This window comes from Habropoda laboriosa, unplaced genomic scaffold (genome assembly GCF_001263275.1).
Source record: "Habropoda laboriosa isolate 0110345459 unplaced genomic scaffold, ASM126327v1 scaffold92, whole genome shotgun sequence".
Taxonomy (NCBI): domain Eukaryota; kingdom Metazoa; phylum Arthropoda; class Insecta; order Hymenoptera; family Apidae; genus Habropoda; species Habropoda laboriosa.
In genome coordinates this window covers 2264744-2284972 of record NW_017100268.1, presented here as the reverse complement: position 1 = coordinate 2284972, position 20229 = coordinate 2264744, and the positions used below count along the sequence as shown (strand labels likewise).

General features: G+C 38.3%; 2 protein-coding genes across 2 annotated transcripts in view; one reads left to right on the top strand and one right to left on the bottom strand.

Moving 5' to 3' along the window:
* Positions 1-626, bottom strand: part of LOC108573430 — a 12102-nt gene extending 11476 nt beyond the window's left edge. Inside the window, exon 1 of the mRNA XM_017935876.1 lies at positions 381-626. Within this exon, the coding sequence (XP_017791365.1) occupies positions 381-417 (37 nt within the window). The 5' untranslated portion in view covers positions 418-626. The remainder of the gene's footprint in view (positions 1-380) is intronic.
* Positions 1-20229, top strand: part of LOC108573429 (HIV Tat-specific factor 1 homolog) — a 103572-nt gene that overhangs the window by 13477 nt on the left and 69866 nt on the right. The window lies entirely within an intron of this gene.

The following is a 20229-nucleotide window of genomic DNA, read 5'->3' as shown; positions in this document are numbered from 1 at the left end:
CAGAGCTCGTCTCAAAAGATCCTCTCTCGCAGAACATTCGCGAGTGACAGTTTGTAAATACACTTTGGTGAAATTAATTACCAAAATACAACCCCGTTTCTATCTCGACCCGTTTCTCCCGCCTTTCGACGACCGTGAGCAATGTTCGATCTGTCATAGCTTAGATTTTTCTCTAGCCAAAGGGGGGGGACGAAATCGAAAATGACTCGAAGATCGACCTTTTTGCGAAACTTTTCAACGCGAAAAACGATTTAACTGTTTTCTTTCTTTCCTTGTCGATCTTTTTATCCATTCGATCTCCCTTCACTTGATATTTCGCGCGTGTTACATTTCACAGGTTGGAATTAAAAGTCGTTCGATTCGTTGGCGGAACTCATTACCTGCGGCACAAAGAACTAGAAGCAAACACCTCCACATCGTTTTGTCACTTTGATCTGTTGCTGATTTACTCGCCGAATTCGCCGATGCACAGATAAAAGGGAGTAAACAGAATCGTCCTCATTCTCGTTTACCAGCCACACTTTGGTTCACGCATCGAGATGTTCGGTTTTTTGTCGAAACTAGTCGAATTTTTATCGAAAAAGAAATTTGAATAGAATCACCGAATGGATGATCGATGATCACGATCGCACACACCGGTATCTTGTATCTGTTGGCGCGGTTTACGATTAGGTGATAGTGGTACGATCAGATACGGTACGAACGCGTGGAGAAGCTTCCACGGTGGAGGTTCGCGAGCGACTGAAGCTGCCGCTTCGATTCCACTCGTCATCAAGGTATACGGGGCGAGCTTTCGATCCAGACTCGCGCTTCCCCCATGTGCCACATACTTTCTCGATCTCCTGGCATTTTTCAGACTCCTCTCCTTGCCAACTGTGCATTCATTCCGTTTCGTTTGTCAAACGGCCGGCCCTACATTCTCGCTACGACACACAACACCCGGAACAATTTTTCGCCAATTCGACTGCCTCGTCCCTACTTCTCTTGCTTACGATTCCATTCAGATATTGGGGATTTCGCGGTTTTCTTTGAATCGAGGATCATACACCGAAATCTCTTGGGTTAATTGCGTTCACGTTTTAGCGAAGGCACTTGGGTCTTTTTTATTCGTTCGTTTTTTGTCAATTGTTGGAACAAGTATTTATATAGTTTTTCTGTTTTTTTTTTTTTAGTTAGATATAGAGATTATTTGTTGAATTGCAAAATTAATGAAATTGAAGATCGTACTGTATCAGAGTTGGATATTTCGTGATTCTCTTGCTTTATATTAATGTTGAGGTTTTGAAGAAAAGTTTGTGTTTAACAAGTAGCAAATGCACGCTTTATACTTCACGCAAAGGAGTATAGAGTATACGTAGTTTGAAAAATAAAAGATTTCTTGCTCTATACTGAAGTAGATGTTTACAAAAAAAAATTATTACGTGTGTTTTATATTTTATACAAAAGTAGCGTAGAACAGATGTAGCTAGAAAGATAAAAGAGTAATTTGTTTTGTAAAATCTTAAAATTTTCTAGTATTCGAAAATTGAAATTTTTTATTCGAACTTTTAACTCTGAAATAGTTTTACAAAGAGTGTTGGATAAAGTCGACGATTATTTATTATGTTTATCTTTTAGGTTATCTTATTGGAAAAGGTAAAGGTGTTTTAAAAATATACTTGGCCGATAAATTGGAATCTAGAGGATTAGAAAAGTTTAATGCTGGTTTGGTGTAATAAATATAATACGTAAAAGCGTTCAGGAACGTGTGTAATGAATCGTGCTTTAAAGTTTCCCAGGATACGAAAATTATTTATGACTTCACCCGACGTTTTCCTGGTCTCATAAAAATAGCTAGGCTGGGAAGAAAAATGATCGCCATTAGGGAATGTTGCTTTGTATTTTCATCCGAAGGAACTGACATATTTACGTCGTTAATGAAACATGTAAATGACAATTCGATACAGTAATAAGTATCTAATATAATAATTAAAAAAATTTCTTCTTTCACTGTAACGAAGAAAACAGAATTGATCAAGCTTACTCTAGTCTTCGATTCTCGAAATAAAATGCTGTATATGTAATCTTTTATTCGAAATTTTAGCCAAAAACTTTCACAAATTTCACTATTGTTTTCAACACAAGAATGCGAAAAGTGCATTCGTCTTACGAGTATATAATTATTATGTCAAAGAGTAAACGATTTGGATGGAATAAAATTAGAATTGATTATACTATGCTTAACAACTACATATTTATGCCGTCTATTCAAAGTCCTACGACAGAATGAAGATAAAGCACACGAAGTTGCGGGTGAACTCGTTACACTAACTATTCAAATCCAATACTTTGAAAAAAAAAGCATAGCTCTGTCGTTCAGTCGGCTTAGGATTAATCCAGGATTGTCATATTTTTGTCATTTCTTTCTTATGGATATATTCGTTTTATTTCTCTTTTCAATGGAACAGCATGCGTTCAATTTCACTTCACCAGTTAACGATCAGTAGTCGTTCAATATTGACCTTCTTGGAGGTAACAATCTGGATTATATTGATCTTATTGAATTGATTGAAAATTTCTGGCCTATGGAGAATATTTAATATCTCTCTCTTTAAAAAAGCAACTTAATCTATATTTCACTCTTTATTACCTTTTTCGATCGACATTGACATTAACAATTTTGATTCTATCAGCTAGAATCGTGTTTTGTAGTCTATTTTTGACTCCGTAGAGAATATTTATCGTATCTTCTTTGAAATAGAACTTTCATCTATTTGAATCTTCATTTTATTTTATTTTTATTCTATTTTGTCGATTGATATTACTAACATTAAAAATTCAGAATCTATTTTCTTGATCTGTGTGTTAGTTTCGTTGCGACGAAAGAATCTTAAATATCCACGATAAGAAATTAAGTTTATACAATAATAGAACGTGCGGTTTAAGGTGTACCAGAAAAACAAAACGATGCATCATCGTTGTGTTTACTCTTCTTTTTTTGCTTTCTTTATGCAAATGAACCCGTCAGAGGATGCGCTTCCTTTTTCGAAGCAACACGATTAAAAAGAGATCGACCTGGACAGGAGCATTCCGGCGCATCGTCGTCGCTGGCGATTTTTCAGCCACGAATATATATCTGTTCGATGTGTGCGATGAACGTCGGGTTCAGGGCACGCATGAATTCGAAATGAAATACGAGGGCAGAAAGAGTTCGTGTGCCAGCAAGGACCGATTTAAGCGGGGCGGTACACAGGGTGCTTTATATATTTAGGATAGCGCAGTCCATCATATTATGCAATGAGCATTTTCTAGAGTGGCTCTTTACCCCTTCTTTTTTCTCCCTCTTTCTTTCTCAACGGCGAAGTGATTTACGAAATGGACTTGGAATCATGTCGAGTTATCAATCGTGTTAGCTGTCGTAATTTTAGGGCGCGAAAGATAAATTTAAACGACGAATTCTTGGTTAATGTGAATAGATTATCGTACACACGTTGTTGATATGGTTGTACTGTATGGCGAAGGTATTTTAAATTATTGCTGTTTCGCTTAACCCTTTGGGAATGATAGATACGCGTTCACAAGTCACAAAGTACGTTTCAGTAGAATGTAATTTTGGTATAACTTGATTTGCGAAAAAGAACCGAGGTAGTGACATGATTATGTTCTATACGAGTAATCAGTATTTCGACGTGGCACGCGGTCCTCCATCTGCGAAGAGTTCGAATAAAATGAACTGTTCGCAGAAGAAGAACCGTTCAAATAGTAGGATATTTAAAGACAAACTGTACGTTATTTAGTTCACCCTCTATAATCCGATTTTTCTTTGTTCGCGAGAAGAAAAATTGCGGTTGATTGCAATTTTATGTACTCGACGAGAGAAGCAAAAATGAATAATTATCGAGAAATTAGCTGCTAATGATGTAACAGTCTAGCAATAAATACATAAAATGTAGATAAGCAGATACGTAACTTCGAAGTTGCATAACGTGACAGAAGGTTAATTGGTGTCTGAGCAATAAAATTTCTACAATATCTCTGCGACATCTGATATTTTGTATACGGAGTGAGATCACTTGAAAGTCAGCGATTCGCGCTAGTTTATCAATGAAAAGTGAAATTGTATTCAGCAGTTCTGTGAACAAAGTGAAGTTCTTGAAAAATAAATCTTATCACGGTGTTCTTTCTTCCTTTCTTTTACTGTAGTATATTTTGTGACTTGGAGAAAAGAGAAATTACGCGACGCACCCTGTATATGTACGAGCACCATAGCCGAATCATTAATATTCCCATGGAGTAAGCGAACGGAACGGTAACAGTTGACAAAGTATCCGTGTTTCCCACTCGTTCTCTAATTGGGACGAGAAACAACTTCTTTCGAGTTCTCGTAGATCTTGCCGACGAAATGTATCGTTGAAAATTTGTCACGCGTTCCCTGTCCAATGGACGTTGGCCTTTTTCTTGAATACGCGTAGCCATAATTAGGGTATTGTTCCGTCTGAAGAATGAGAGAGAGCCTGGTTACGATCATTTTCGCTACGTGCTTGAAAAGCGTGGTTCCTGTCCTTTTTTTTTTTTTTTCGTTTGTTTTCAAGTAGCATTGTGCGAGACGTTGAAAGACTTTTCGCGCGTCCAATTTGTAATGCGACACACTTGTTTTCTGTAGAATGGAACCTTCCGACTGTGTTTCAATTGTAATTCGTAACGAGGAATCATTCGACAGAGATTTCCTTTCGTCGTTGCTGGAACGGTGAAGTTGTGATACAATTTAACGTAGAATTTTTCGATCAGGATTCTACGAAAGAGACTGTTCGAAGTTTAATTCCACTTTGTTGCCTTTTTGTTTGAGGAGCGCATACATCTCACTTGAGTACTGGAACAAAGATTGATCTTGATTTAGTATTCATCGGGGAAGTAACAGATTTAAAAAAAATAATTCGGTGCACGAAAGGGTTAACGTAATATAATTTCACATTACCTACGAAGCTCATGAAAAGGTGAATACGTAAAGAATTTTTACTCCCTGGAGTTTGTATATTCTGCACTTCTTGAAGTTAAGTGATCTCAGTGAAGAGAAAAGCAGAGAGATGCATTCTCTCGTATTTCTCTCGTTTTGATGAGATGAATTTTGTTTTAGCGATATAGAAGCCACGAATTTATTTTTCCATTCGCTTCGATTTCTACGAAGCATAAAATATGCGGAATAAGAGCTGAGGTCGTATTTTTAAAATGCAAGGTAAAATAGGAATGCGAGGAATGGAATTTCAAAAGCGGAATCAATCTATTTTCATTCATACGAGATACCTCGGTTTAATTTTCCGGCTTATTAAAACAGGTTAAATTAATTAGTCGATCCTTTCGCGTCGAAATGATCTTTTTAAGGAATTTCTAGAATCGATAGTATCTATAGCGGATAGTAAATTAATATCAATTTTTACTCGAGCGCTCAAATAGAACGTACGATGCATTCCACTGGTCGTTAAAGGGTTAAATCATATTTCCATTACTCGTTCTATTATTAATCCATGAAACGTATCGAAGTGAAACTATGAAAATTAATGAAACATCAAACGATAACATGATCAATTAACTACTGTTTAAATAACAATGAATCATTGATTCGATTATCTGACCGGTGTCGTACCACCAGAGATAAATAATGATTTTCAGAGGGAAGCGTTCGTTCGATTCACATTTTGCGATTGTTCACGCGTTGCGTCACCGTAATCATAACCGATCGGGGAAAGAAGTTCATCAACGTTTAACATTTGTACCGTCAGTCAAGGATACGCGAATTTGAAATTGAAATCACGATTGCTCGATAGTCTCGCGAGCGTTCAATTTCATCGGGAGACTGTCGTAAATAACAGAGGCGAACGTATAGAAGGCAAAACGTACCGAAGCTTCGTCGGCGCCACTTATGTAAAGTATAATAAATTATACCGATACCTGCATTGCATAATTTTCAAAAGAGGGACGAAGGGGCAGTTCGCGCGGTGTTTGAAACGATTAAACGGGAGCATTTTAATTGCTCTACCGACGTGGAGGCACCGCAAATGGGATTCGGCGGATTGCTGTTAAACAGCTCGTGCAACTTCAACGAAATGTTCACGCGTTTATGGTTCCTTGAAGGACTTGGGGCTTTCTAGATTTGAAAATATTCGGTTGGGAGAATGAACGAAGGGATAAGGGCTGCTTGCCTGCAGGAGAACCGGTAGCAGTCGTGAAATGTTCACGAGTTGAGTTTAATCAGTTTTTCGAAGGAGGTTGTTATGCGGGTTAAAATAAGAGAAGAACGGGGAGAAAGGTGAATAATTGGAATACGTGGTTAAGTTATGAACAGGAAGGGAGGGTGTATATCGATCTCTCGAGAAGTGGAAGAAAAATTGGTTTCTCTGCATTCGCGATGTGTATCTCGTTGGAAATGTGAACTGTTTTTGCAGGTACTTGTCGAGGGAGATAAATATGGGAAAGCTGTATTTTTGCGAAATTGTTGATTTTCGCGAAATCTGGAAAATATCAATGGAATAATGAAATACTCGCTGCGATAAGTATCGCTGTATTGTGAAATAAAATTCGGTGGAAGGAATAGGAAATTTAATCAGATTGCTGATTTAACGTAGGGAAATGTAGGAATAATTCTTTTTTTACCTAATGATAAAAAAATATTCGAAAGGGAAGAAAGTTTTATGAAAGCAGTCCAACTTATTCGTGAAGTAAAGCTTTAATAGAATGACTATGGTCGCTGATAACCAAGAATTTAACGTGATTGTACGTAAAAAATAGAAAATTGTTTCTGCCGATCTTATGAAACGAATAATGCAGAGTATTACGATAACGAATAAACAAGTAACACAAGTCATTGAATTATGCAAGATAAATGTGATAAAAACCTTGTCTGATGTAATTGCTGATTTAACGAGTGATAATTACTTATTTTGATTTTATCTCTTGCGTTGTATTTGCGCACACGATAAAGTTCATCTCTGGTAAAGGAACGGTAAAGGAATCTAACAGACGTTAGAAGACCTCTGTAAAATCGCGCTATTTCATCTCCTTAAATGCACGCCCACAAATTTTTTTCACCGTGATGTAATTTGAAATTTTTTTTTGTTTTTTTACGCTAAAATCCGGACCAAAAGATCCTTGAAATCTACGAGGCGGTGAGTAACGGGTTAGTTCGCGACATTGACGGCGAAGGTCGGTGTTAATGGTACACGGTGATTAAGGATACAAGAAATTATGGCCGGGGAAAAGGATGGTAATTTTAGTAGCTACCTGTAAGCTTTTACTCACCACCTATACATGCATAATCCGTTGTTTCTATCTTAGCGTGAAACAGTCGTTATAAATATTTTTCCCCTTTTTTGGAAACTTTTACACGATTTCTTACGAATCGGTAACATGCACTTACAAGATTATCACGCGAATTTCGCCGATAAACACGATAGTTGTCATTCCTGCGTATGGGCACGCCGCGAATTCGCAATTTCCGTGGAAAGAAAATGTGCAGAATGCAGACTTTCCGGTAAACCGCTTTTTCGTGCCTCGCGGCTCCCAACAGCTGAGCAAATATCATTATCTTTATCGTTATTTCCTCGTCCTTGAACTCAACCACTGCTCCACGCCACGCTGCTGGCTTTTTACATTAACAAAAAATGTGGTAAAAATAGACAGAAAGAGCACAGGTCACACGCTTTTCCGTCTTTCCTGTTTTCCTTCGCCGGTAATCGTTCGCACGAAGAAAAAAGAGGGATTGTGGTTCTTTGTGGAACAGTGGTTCAAGGATGAACAAAGGAAAAATACGAATACAATTTTTTCGTCCGATATACGAATTTTTATAAAAACAGATTCAAAGTGACTTTTTATTTGTCGTTTAAAAGTAGAGGGAAAACTGTTCATTTGGGAGATTGTTCGATATATGTACAAACATCATATCATGTCTCTCTCTTTTTTTGGTATTTGGTTATTTCGATGTTGTCACATGAATATTTCAAATGTGGGTTATATATGTTTGGTATGTCAAGGTGTACTAATTTTTCAAACACATCTCCACTCTACAATCCTCCGTTAAATGTTAGCTTTCACGGAAATTCAATTTATCTAATTAAATGTAAACATCAGGCAGATATTTTTCTTCTCGGTGTTTTCTCTCGATATCCTTTATTAGAAGAGAATGTAGTTTAATATCGGAGTACGGTCATTCGTAAATGCTTCATAATTTCCAACAATTCCGTGTCATTCTTAATTGCACATTAACCTTTATTACATTTCCCCTGTAAAATTGAATATTCGACAAACAGTTGACGTCAGCACAACTATTTCAGCATTACTGATCTACCAATATCGTAAATTACCTTTCACACGTTTCATCTGTCGAACACTTTTATGGATCAATTAAGCGCAAAACGCTCGATCGGGCACAGTCGTAATATCCCATTGGAGACACGTCGTCAATTTGGAATTACCGGTTATATTTTAGTCGTTCGAAGATATTTCCGCGTCTCGGACAGTCTCAAGATTCCCGAAACGTGTGCCTCTCACAGTTGCCGTTAATCATCGTTTGCATTCTGGCGAAATACTTGTTCGCGCTGTTTTTCATTTACAGCTCTGGAAATCGTCCAGGAAAATGAAGGATCTCTGCCGGGTTAATTCGTATTTACTGTCGTGTACCGGGTGTACTTTTGTCATACGCTCGTAATGTGCCTTTGGTTCCAAGTATTCGAGTCACTCGAACCGATCTTATCTTGATTACCTTAATTAGTTGGTTTCGTTTTACTTGATTTTCATACGATGTTTTACCTGTTCCTCCTCGTACACCGCGGTCGTTTCTTGTTGTGCAGTTTGTGTCGGTAACAGCTTGTAATTTTCGCTTAATTACACGAATGACAATATCGAGCGCGAGATCCACGGTGTTTCCCTTCGAATAGGGTGATTTATCGACCGGCCTTTCTCTCTTGCAGAATAACGAGATAGTTTCGTCACTCTGCAATCGGATCGCTCGTTGAATTAGACGCGTCGCGATTTGCGATTCTGTGTTTTCTGAAATGCCAAGACGTTCGTTTCTTCGCGGGTTAAAATGCAGGAGAACCGCGGTCAGAGTCGTTGATTTTTTTCGAAATTTGCCGAATACTTGGACAGTCTTTCGCGATGAAACTGTAAAATCTTGAGTCGTTTTCGAGATATTAACGTTAACGTTTTTACAAACTGAACGAAATGAGATAACTATTTCGGTTTAACGTAGATGTTGAACAACGAAGCAAACCTTTTGCTTCAAAATTTGTTTCATTCAATTCAGGTGAAAGTTCACAAAAGGTTAAGTTAATGTCGAATAAGGTCAATAGGCACGAACAAATTTTCGAAGTGCCGACAGGCGACAGTAGCAACGAAAGGGTTAAAGATAACGCTTCGTAGGTATTTGTGCTGATCTTAAAGCTGAAGAAATACTCTTTCCAAACATGGACATTAAATTTTATTTTTTATTAACAAATACAATAATCAATGCCAAAGCTGTAATTTAAAAAAAGCATACCATTCAACTCCATGAACTTTAACCTATAAAACACGCTTTTCAAAGAGACAGAGAGGAGATGAAAATTTCGTTTGAAACGCTTCTGGAATTTGCATTTTTATCGTTGAACCGAAATATACGTGACATAATTCAAATACTTAAAAATAATTAAAGTTGGAAGGCACTCGTGGTATTTTTAGACCGCCGAATGCAACCTGCAACTTTTATTTTCTTCGCTAGCTCGCCTGCCTAGTTACACATTCTTAAAACTCGTAGGTTGTAATGAAAATACCAAGGAATAAGGAGATAATTTTCTATCGACGTTGACGTGTCGGGATCGGTCGACAAAATAACACCAAAGTTGGAACACATTTACCATACCGTAGAGCCTTCGAGGGTGAAAGCTTTGACATGAAATGGCTCGTAAGCCATGTACGAATACGAGGCTTGATTTGTATTTCGTTTTTCCTGTTTTTGTTACATTGTACGAGACGCGTGATTCATGAACGAAGTGGGTGTAAGGTTGGTTTTATTTACTGGCACATTACTTTCCACCGCTGTGTAAACTGACAAGCTATGTATGCTTGAGCATCGCGAAGAAAGTAGAGCAACGTCTGTGAAATATTATCGTATAGCTGTGCACCTTGGTTTTGCTACTTTAAGTGCGTTCTGCTTACGAGTATTCCGGAGAAGAACATTAATTATCATTTTTACAACAGTTGTCTCCTATAACGTTCAAGATTTATACGTGTTTCGAAGATAAACAATATTTCGTTAGCAGAGGATTTTTATCGATCCTTTGGTGATCAGTAGGACATGTGTATGTCCCAGTTGAGTGCTCGAATAGAAATTCATTTTAATTTAGTATCCATTGCAGATAAACGAGAAATTCTTTGGAAGAAGAATTCGGTCAGAAAAAAGCGGTAAATTTGAAAAGAGCTTTAAATACTACTGTTTGGTTGATCAAGTGTTATCAAGTGAAGTTCTCAATTGTAAGCGAGAAAAGTGAAGCTTTCTTTCCTATTTCACGATGAATTCGTCTATGCAAATATTTTGACGCAGCAGCATTTTAGTTTACGTTCTCCAGATATGAACTGACGATACTAGAATGAAATGCACGTACGTCAAACATTTAAAATTCAAAGAGGAGAGATATCTGTTCGTGAAACAGTTATTGTCGCCTCTCGGTCGCCGTTCAAGTTGCCGCATAAAACCAAGTGGCGAGTGAAAGTCACATATCGACTGCAAAGGGTTAATCCCCAATGTTCATCTCCTTGTTACACATTGAGTTTCGCAATTGATTGATGTCGATATTCAAACTTCCTTCGCCTCTGCTCCTTCATCCAACCGTTATGTAGCTTGTACAGTAAAACCTCTTATAACGCAGGAGTTACAAGTTAAGTTTCACCGAAATCGCTTTTTGGAAGCAGATACAGCTTCTTCGTCGATTGAATTTTTTCCATCTTCGAAATGTATTAGATGATCACTTGAAATTATCATGAAATGTATTAGCAAATTTCCATACGTGCTGTTACCACCAAGAACGTGCATTAAACTGATCAAGACAAATTAGAAAATAGTGTTTATATAGCAGGCCAGAAGGTTGTGGACGAGATAAGAAGCGTCACTTGTAAACAGTCAATAGAGTCGTGAGAATCACTGGAAGACAACAAACGGCAACAATTCGGAAACAAGATCGTATCGGGTAACTTTTTTTCTTATTTTAGCGTACATCCTCGAAGTTATGCCCACATGTCCCGAAACACTCTGTACAGAATGCTCCCAGACATAGTTCTCTTATCGAGCAATCTTGTCGCGAACAGTTGATCAGTGTTGGAAGATCGGTCTAGCCGTAAGATAAAATCTGACGGCGAACCACCCTTTAGAAAGGATAGATTTCCTCGATGACTTCGTTAGCCAGGGAATTGTCCCCGTAATACCCGGAACAGGCTGTCTTAGCTCTTCTCCCGAAAGCGTGGAAGAGTAACGGGGTTCAGCGGATTCTAGCAATATCAATTGAACCATCGAACGTCGGAACAGATGCGACTGTCAGATAAACGTCCGTCTGTCGAATTGGCACGCGGCCATTCCACGGTCGCCCCGTCACGGTATTTTCGAAGTGGGTTTACACCTAAGTTTAGTTTACTGTTCTCGGTAAAGTAGCTCCATTTCGTCGCATTTTATTGGCCCCGGTCCGGATGGAAATTAACTTTCGCTTCCCCGCTGCTGCGGCGGTGTTCAATTGAAACGCCGATTCTCGTCGTATTCTCGAAGCCTGGTGAATTATTGTTCCGTGACCTTGCGGTGTGTTTGTTCCCCGTGAAAAAGTGATTCTCGCTGGTTGAATTACTGCGGCAAAATTTGAATTTACCTCGCCTCTTCTTTTCTTTCCTTTTTTATATTATTTCGTATCTCGCTCCGGGGTGAGGAAATTGTTAGTTATCGCGGCGTGGAAAAAGAACAACGTGAGAAACATGGAAATTGCCCGAAAAAACGTAGGTATTATTTTCATTTATTTATAGGCGACGTGGTCTGGTAAAAAGAGGTTAACGCGCAGGAGCGACTTTTCGAGATAAACGCGTTTAAAGTTATGCTTCCAGACCCCGGACACTCCGTCTACTTCCTAAAAATGAACAAAATTGTCGATTTTCTCATGGTTCAAAGACGTTTCGTAATTTTTATCTGTGTAATAGGTAATTGTCTAGTTTCGCTGTTAATGCATGATTTTAATTGGGAATTGTGAAGTCGGTAATTAGTCTAGGAAATTGGGGTTCGTCCCATTGCTTTCAAAAAAATATGAAGAAGTCAAGATTGATTTTTACGCACTTTTACCCTTTTTGCACATATATTTGATAACGCAACGAGAACAGTTGCAAAGGGTATTTCCTCATTAAACGCGTTTATTCAAATTCGTGTTTGCAAGGTGTGTATTATGTTTCGAGGGCGATTGCATTCATTTATTCCGGACGTTCCAAGTGGACGATCATCGTGAGCGGACGAGCAGACACATTTAATAAATATCTCTGTTACGACGTACAATATCGTCCTCGGCGCAAACTACTCTCCCGGTCGTCGTTTTCCTGCGCAACAGTTTTTTCCTTCGTAAACACGCTCTAAAAAGTCGCCAGCTATTTTAACCGAATTTATTCGGGAAAAGCGCGGTTCGATGCAAGAGAGTACCTGGGCTCACCTTTAAGCGAGCTTTAAGTCGACTTTTTTCATTTCTTCCTTTTTTTTTTTTTTTCTATCGAACGTGGAAAGCCCCGGTCGTTGGAACAAAGTTAAAAGAGCCCAGGTATCGTTATTCTCAATGGGCTGAGCGAGAAAAAGGATCGCTTTTAACAAGTTCGTCAAAGAAGCAGCAGCAGCACCAGGTCACAAATCAGGAAACGTTCGAGTTTCAAAGGGCGTTTTCGACGCGTTTAATCTTCGAAAGTCGTTGCATGCTCGATCGTTTCGCTCGATTAAGCTGTTTTGGAAAATTAAACCGAGCCAAAGGGTGGGGCGAAAATGCCAAACTCCCCAGTTTTCTTTCAAAGAACTCTTTCGCACTCCATTTCGATCCCGCGCACACGTTGCTGAGTGCGCTTTGTAATGGCGCGGTGACGCACAAAGGACATGGTGAAAACTGGTCTAACGCGATTTTGTCACCTGTGCACAGAGAGAGGAAGCGATTCGTTTCTGTTGAAAGCATCATCGACATGTAGGAATACGTTAAAAAATTACAGAAATACATGTTTCCAACCGTTTCCGGGTAAAACGCATCCGTAACATTTTACCGGGATTTAGTTGCAATGTATTTGTATTTTTATTCTGTTTTTAAATTGAATTTTCAACGAAATTTTTTGCGAAAAATTCTTTCTATCATTACTAGAGAGATTTTGGGAAAATTGTCCTGATTTTTCCTTGGTTTATTATTATCGTCATCTATTTATGTGAAATTTTTGCATTTGACATTTTCGATAAAATTGTCAAGTGAATTTTACGCAAGATTATTAAGGTTTTAATTCTCGACCAACACATTTCATATTCTACTTTCTTCTTTTTGCCAAGTATTACAGGCAGGTGTTACCGAGTTATTAAATTCGGAGAAAGCAGGGTCGAGTAGCATTTAGGTTAATAACGTAAAATGGGACGAGGTTTTCGAGAAAATAGAGTAACAGGATCTTGCTCGGTCCCTTTTTGTGTTGCGTTCAACTAAACGTGTCAATTCGTACAATCAAACAAGGGATACTATGGTTACACCATCCATTTTGTCGCATCTCCGATGTTACGTTATCTTTATAGAATTCTATAGCCGCACCACAAAGCTTTCCACCTTCACCATTTTGTATTTATTGAATGTAACGCTGGGGGAGCTTTATATTATGGATTTAAAAGCAATTTGCATTTTATGCAGTACTTGTTGAAAGTATTTCATTTTTGGTACCATAGCTTGTGAAATTTGAGAAATTGTAATGGAGAAGCAATCGAAGTACAAATTTTTGACTGAAACATTTACAAATCATTTGTGCATCTGTATTTTATAACTCTTATTTTGTACGCTTTTCTTTCTTATAATAAAAGTAGTGATATTGCAGCAATTAAAATTTCGATAAAATCTTTGGGTCAGAAGTGGTTTGAATTTCTAGAAATATCCAAGGTTTCGCACCCTTGCATACCGAGATCAACACAATGGACATTAAATTGTGCTCTACATAACTGAATAACATTCTGAGAAAACCTGTTGTATCTCTAATAACGACACCTCGCTCTTCCAAATTTTCAGAGAAATCAATTGACAACGTTCTAAAGAATTGCTCTTAATCTGTCAACTGTGTGAGACGAGGTAACTCGTCATTGGTTCACAAATACTTACAACACGATAGTTTATTTATCGAGAAATTATCCATGTATAATTGTATCGTTATGCCTATATTAAATATAAAATATGTAATTAATTATAATTTTTATTCATTTTCTATCATAAACCAGAGATGACAAATTTCTGTTTGCGAAGTGAACACAATTAACTGGCTAAAATAGCAGCTCCTTTTCGCAAAATTTAATTAAGAACCCCTAAATGGAATTATAAAAAAAAAAAATTGTTTCAAGTTTTATGCAAAGTGAAGCGATCCAAATTTTTCTTTTCGGTGGAAATGCTTCGCAAACGTGAAACGTAGCCGTAGCAGGATGGGCGAAAAATTTTAGGAGGCCGAATTTACCTACCGGAGCCGCCAGTTATTTTCGCGGAAAGGAATTTCGTAAAGTGCCCTCGATGCAGCTGGTCGGTGCACGGAGGCTTGCAGAAGACTGCTCTCGCATGGTTAACCGTGAATAAATTTACGGGTGCTTTCCTGGGTGACTCACGCGACGCGCGAAGAATATACAAGTTTTCTCTCGGTGGCGAGCCGCCAGCTCGATTATTCAGATGTTGCATTACACCGTGGATGCGTCGGCTCTTTTCGTTGTGTCCCTCCACGCCGCGTGTTAATACGATTCAGCCGAGGTCACTGACGAATTCAGGGCAGGGCAGAGCAGAGCAGAGCGCGGCGATTTCACCCGCGCGCCCGCGCGCGTGGTCCTCCTCAAATTTTTATCTCCGCCGCGAGATTTCGGCGTTGTTCCGCGCGATCGTCAGATAACCAAAGTGTTCCGCGCTCGAAAATCTTTTTGCCGGTCGCGCCTCTTTCTCTCTTTCTTTTCTTTTTTCTTTGCCGCTCTTTTAAACCAGTTCTGCGCCTCTTAAAACCGTCCTGTGAAGAAAGTCTTCTGATCGCTCCTGAACGCTCCAGCCGTGATAAATCTGAACGTTTCGATGGATGGAAAGTTCAAAGGAAAACGAGCCTCGCCGTCGTTAATCGTTGGCAATTTTTACGCAGTTTAAAACTTCAATTTTTCCGTCTTTCCGTGTCGCGTTTGAAACGTGAAAATTCGAAGGAATTTTAGAGTATTTTTGATAAGCTTTTCTTTTTAGTTTTTAAACTCTGTATTGATTATATTCACGTTTGAGTGTTGATTGTGTAATGATAAAGGAAAAGGTATTAATTACCGAAGTTTGCCTTGGTTTTCGATGTTTGGAAAAATTGTGAATCAAATTTAATTTCGTGAAATTCATTGGAAACGAAAAACTGTAACAGTGATCCGGGTTATTTTCAGGTTCATTAATTTGTACTCCTTTGATTTTATTAACTTTCTCTCTGTTACTGTTCCGAGGTATAGGTAATATTAATTTCATGCGTTTATTGCAGTTTTTTTGTTTTACACTGTTCTATATTACAAATTTTCCACTGGTTTTCCTGGAGTTAATACGAATTTCGTTCGCGAATCACATTAAATTGCGATAACTTTCAGGTACGAAAACCATAGAATTTATGAAATCGTTGCGTTGGCCTGTATTACCTCGATGTTTGTATTTTAACGTGACGTACGCTTTGGTTTCAAAAGTTAGTAAACATTTCGTGATTACTAACATTCATTTTGCGGGGAGGAACGATATTACGCAGTTTCATCTCACAGTTATCTTGAATTAATAACTGATGGTACATTTGCATTTCGAATTGCTACATCAACCATATGATAGAATTAGCGTAGTAAATCCATGCTCTGGTAACTGTGTAATTCGATTTGAAGTTAAAGTCATTGGAATATAATACCTGGCTGTGTCCAAATGAAAACACGCTCGTACGTCGTGTTATAATTATTACAAAATTTCATTGCTACTCGCTAATTGGATATTTCGTTGTGCATTTATCATAGAGAAAGTTTTATAGGAAATTAAATTAAAGTGCAACAGGTGGGGAATATTTTAACAGATATTTGGTAAATATATTTCCAAAACGTTGTACCTTTTTATTAATAAAGAGGTCAAATTTGAATCCTTCCTAGGCGATCTGGGTCGTTGACGTAAAAAGTTTGAGATATTTAACTTAATGTATAATATAGTAGAGACTTTGTTAAGTATCCCAGAATTTTTTCAAATTTTCTGAAAGCCTAGAACAGTAAACAAATAAACGATCCAGTTTGCCTACGAACTGTGAAAAAATATGTTCGCCTACGGAGGGTTAATTTTATAACGATTCTTCAGATTTCCTTCATATTCACAGAATGCAGCTTAAAAATAAAATAAAATGAACGCATCGTTTCAATTCTCATCTAAAGTACCTACTCGGCGTTTCACTGTTAAAAGCATCCCCTTAGCAACATTCTGAAAGCACGCGATAGGAAAGAAACGGGAAAAGTAAGCAGGTAGTAACCCTTAACTACCTGAGAATTAATCTCCGAGCTGGCCATGCGTCGCAAAACAATTCGTGGGAAGGAAAACGCGCGAGAGTTAATCGACGGTGAACAAGCACCGAGCAAGCGTATTTCTCGTCTGACAAAGGGAAGAGGAGAACCGGTAGTCATAGACGAAGGGAACAAACTTGATCCCGCCACGCTGTTCGCTGGATACCTGAGCGGATATGTTCTTCTTCGCTGGCGGGATCGATCCTCCGGTTGTTTTCCGCGAAAGGAAACATGACGGACGCGCGCTGCGAAACGCGGGATGATACCAGCTAAAGCCTGCTATTCACTTGTTGCAAATACCCGTTGCGTATGAATAGTTGATACGCAGATACGCAATGTTGGTTTGTCGTTATCGCGTCAAAGGAACGATACCGATTCGTAGCTCGCACTCTTCCCTGTCGCGGATGACTGAGAATTACGAGTATTTACCATTGTAATTTTTTGTCTATCTTCTTTTGCCACTTTTGTTAGGATAATTAGTCGGATTATCCTAAGTTTACGGCGTGGACGACGCATCTGCTATTTTTAACCCTTTCGTTACTATTGGCGCCTAAAGGCGTTTTGAAAATTTGCTCGCTTTGTGTATTAATTTAATACCTAATTTGATACTTTACGCACTTTGCACTTTCACCTTAATTGATTAAACCGAATTTTAAAACGACACGGCCAAAATAACAAATTTTGCAGCGGTACCTAAAAATTTACCATCAGTCACCCACGTTGCGCGTTAAAATCTGTCGTAGCGAAAGAGTTAAGGACTCGGATATTTCAGTTTCCTGCGTGTCAGTGGAAACTGAAGTAACTGGGACGAATTTGATAAGAGTTGGAAAAGAACTGTCTACGAAAAACTTTTCACTTCATAAGTGCAACGATGCACCCGAAAAATGCAAATCAGTACTTGCAGCGTATCGGCGAGCCAACTGGAATTCGCGTATCGGTAATTCACCGGATGTCCACAGTGAACAACCGCGGCGGAATTTAACCGCGAATTAATGAACATAGGGGAAAAATGTGGATCGGACGACGTGCAGGTGTCAAGCGTAAGATCGACGCGAGGTTAACCGGCCACGACGTTGTTACTCTCTTGCGTGAGCGATATCATTTCCGTCTGAACGTGACAGAAACTCGCGTTGTTTGTACGGCGATGGCAGAAACTTATTTCTTGCAGGGAAGTAATCGTCTGGCTGAAGCGAGGCTGTGCTCGCGTGGGCCGAGGGTGAGCAGGCCGTTTAATTGTGACGGTAAATCATTGCACGAGCGTAGGAACTTGTATTGTGAATGTTGCCGCATTGGTTTATGGTTCTAGGATGCGGAGTATCATTAGGTCGCGGTTTTTTAATTCTCTCGGTAAGCACTTGGGATTTCAGTGTTTTATGGGGATTCGTGGTTTTGATGTTTGCGAAAAGGACGTTTAATTGTGTTGTTCGTGAAATACGGAAGTGAATAAATTTTTGAAGTAAATTTCTCTTAAGTCAGGACCTCGTTGATAGAAAGTGTAAAGAAGCGTTTAAATTTTGTACGAATTTATAATTGGTTCCGTGGTTTAAATGTCCAGATTTAAATACCACGTCGTTCACGTTGGACTAAATGAAAAAGTGAAGGGTGAAATCGTTAGACGAGAGAAGCATTTAAATTTGATATAAATTTCTATTTGATTTTGTGGTTTAAGTTTGCAGTTTGAAATATCGTATGATTCACTTTTGAATAAATTAAAAGGTCAGGGGTAAAACCATGAAACTGTAAGTAATTTAAATTGACGGTATCGAAGCAATATGCTGCATAGTAATTGAACAGGTGAAGATACGCGTGCCGAACGCGAGTATTGAAATTAAAAACAGTTACGTGAAATTTTAACGACGACCTCCCGTTGGAAACGGGTTCGATGCGTCAATACGAAACGTGAAATCCTCTAAAGTTAATTATCGACAATTCTAGTAATTGGGCTTGTCCTTTTCTGTGAATTTTATAGTATCACGCCTTTTAAGCGCAGGAAACGCTACTTAAAAATAATGATTAAGATTGCGCAACAGCGATTACCAGAGTACTTTCAATTTTTAATCTCTCCGCAAAGGAAGTTCAGTTTAATTTGCAATTATCGTCAATTCCCCATGCTTGCATGGAAATGCATTCAATTAAGATGCAGATTCTCCTTGTTGCTTGCACGAAAATGATCGATTTCAGTGAAAAAGTGAATCGAAATTCTCAGAGAAAAGGTCACTCGCAAATTTGAAAGAATAAAATAAAAAGTGAATCGAAATTTTCAGAGAAAGGAAATAATAACGACAATAAAAAGAATAATTTTTTTTCATCCAATATTCGCACATAATTTTCACATAAAATTATGCATGCATCCAGCACACAGCTCTGACTTAACAGATTTCTGTTAGTGCACAACAGTACTCGATGAAACTCTAACAAAGAACGATACATCGTTGTTGAAAGTATATTTTCTAACCGAACATACCCACCTGTATCTAATTCCAACCGATCGTGAATAAGACTTTATAACACCACCACTGTGATACTAAATTTTGTATAAGCATAAATCAAGCGAATTCAATCTTGCGCGCATGGCGAATGTTCTTTCGAGTTATAAGCTGTACTACATGTTATTATACCGGTGCCGGAAGAACGGAGGAATTTATGGCGTTTCGATGGCCCGGTTGACCCTCCAAACCTTATAATTCGCATAACCTGCCCTTTCAGTGGCGTTCGGTAATTTAATCTCTGCCTTTAAATTACGACGTTCCCGTTGCTACGATACTAATTCTTGTTCGCCTTTAACCAGAGACTTAGTTTTGATAAGTGCTCCCTGCTCTTCCTCGCGAAGTGAGATTATCGGGACAGTGTTAATTAACGAGGAAAAACATCGATCTTGTTCCACCGGTTTGGATAGAGACGTTACTGTCGAAGTGACTTCCGTTGAGTAACGATGGGAACAATCAGGAGAAGTGTAACCCTTTCGTGAGTGAATAATTTTTTCGAAGATTTTGAAGAATTATAATTCTGTAACGGATACTAAATTGAGATCAATTTTTGTTGGAGTATTCAAGTGGGTTAAATACTCGAAGCGGAATAATTGTTAACAATGATGTTTTGATATTTAATGAAGTTCAGTGGTTGTTATTCCATCAAAATATGGCATACTTTAATGTTTCTTTAATGAATTGCAGTGGAGGAAATTGAGTTTAAACGGTCTTAAAAATGATGCTTCCTTGAATTTTCCCAAATTAAAGAATCGAATAAGAGAATTTTTTTCAGGTGAAATTAATCACGTTTAAACGAAGGCTTTCCATAATTCACCTTGAAGTTACTTTTGCATTAATTTTTAAATTTTAAAAATCCCGCAAATTATAGAATTCTTGGTTTTAATCAGATATCTTAAAAATAATCGCGACTATATGGTCGTTTTTCTCTTTTTAAATCAACGTCTTGAATTAAACGAGTTCTGTCAACGTATGTAAAATACAGGGAAT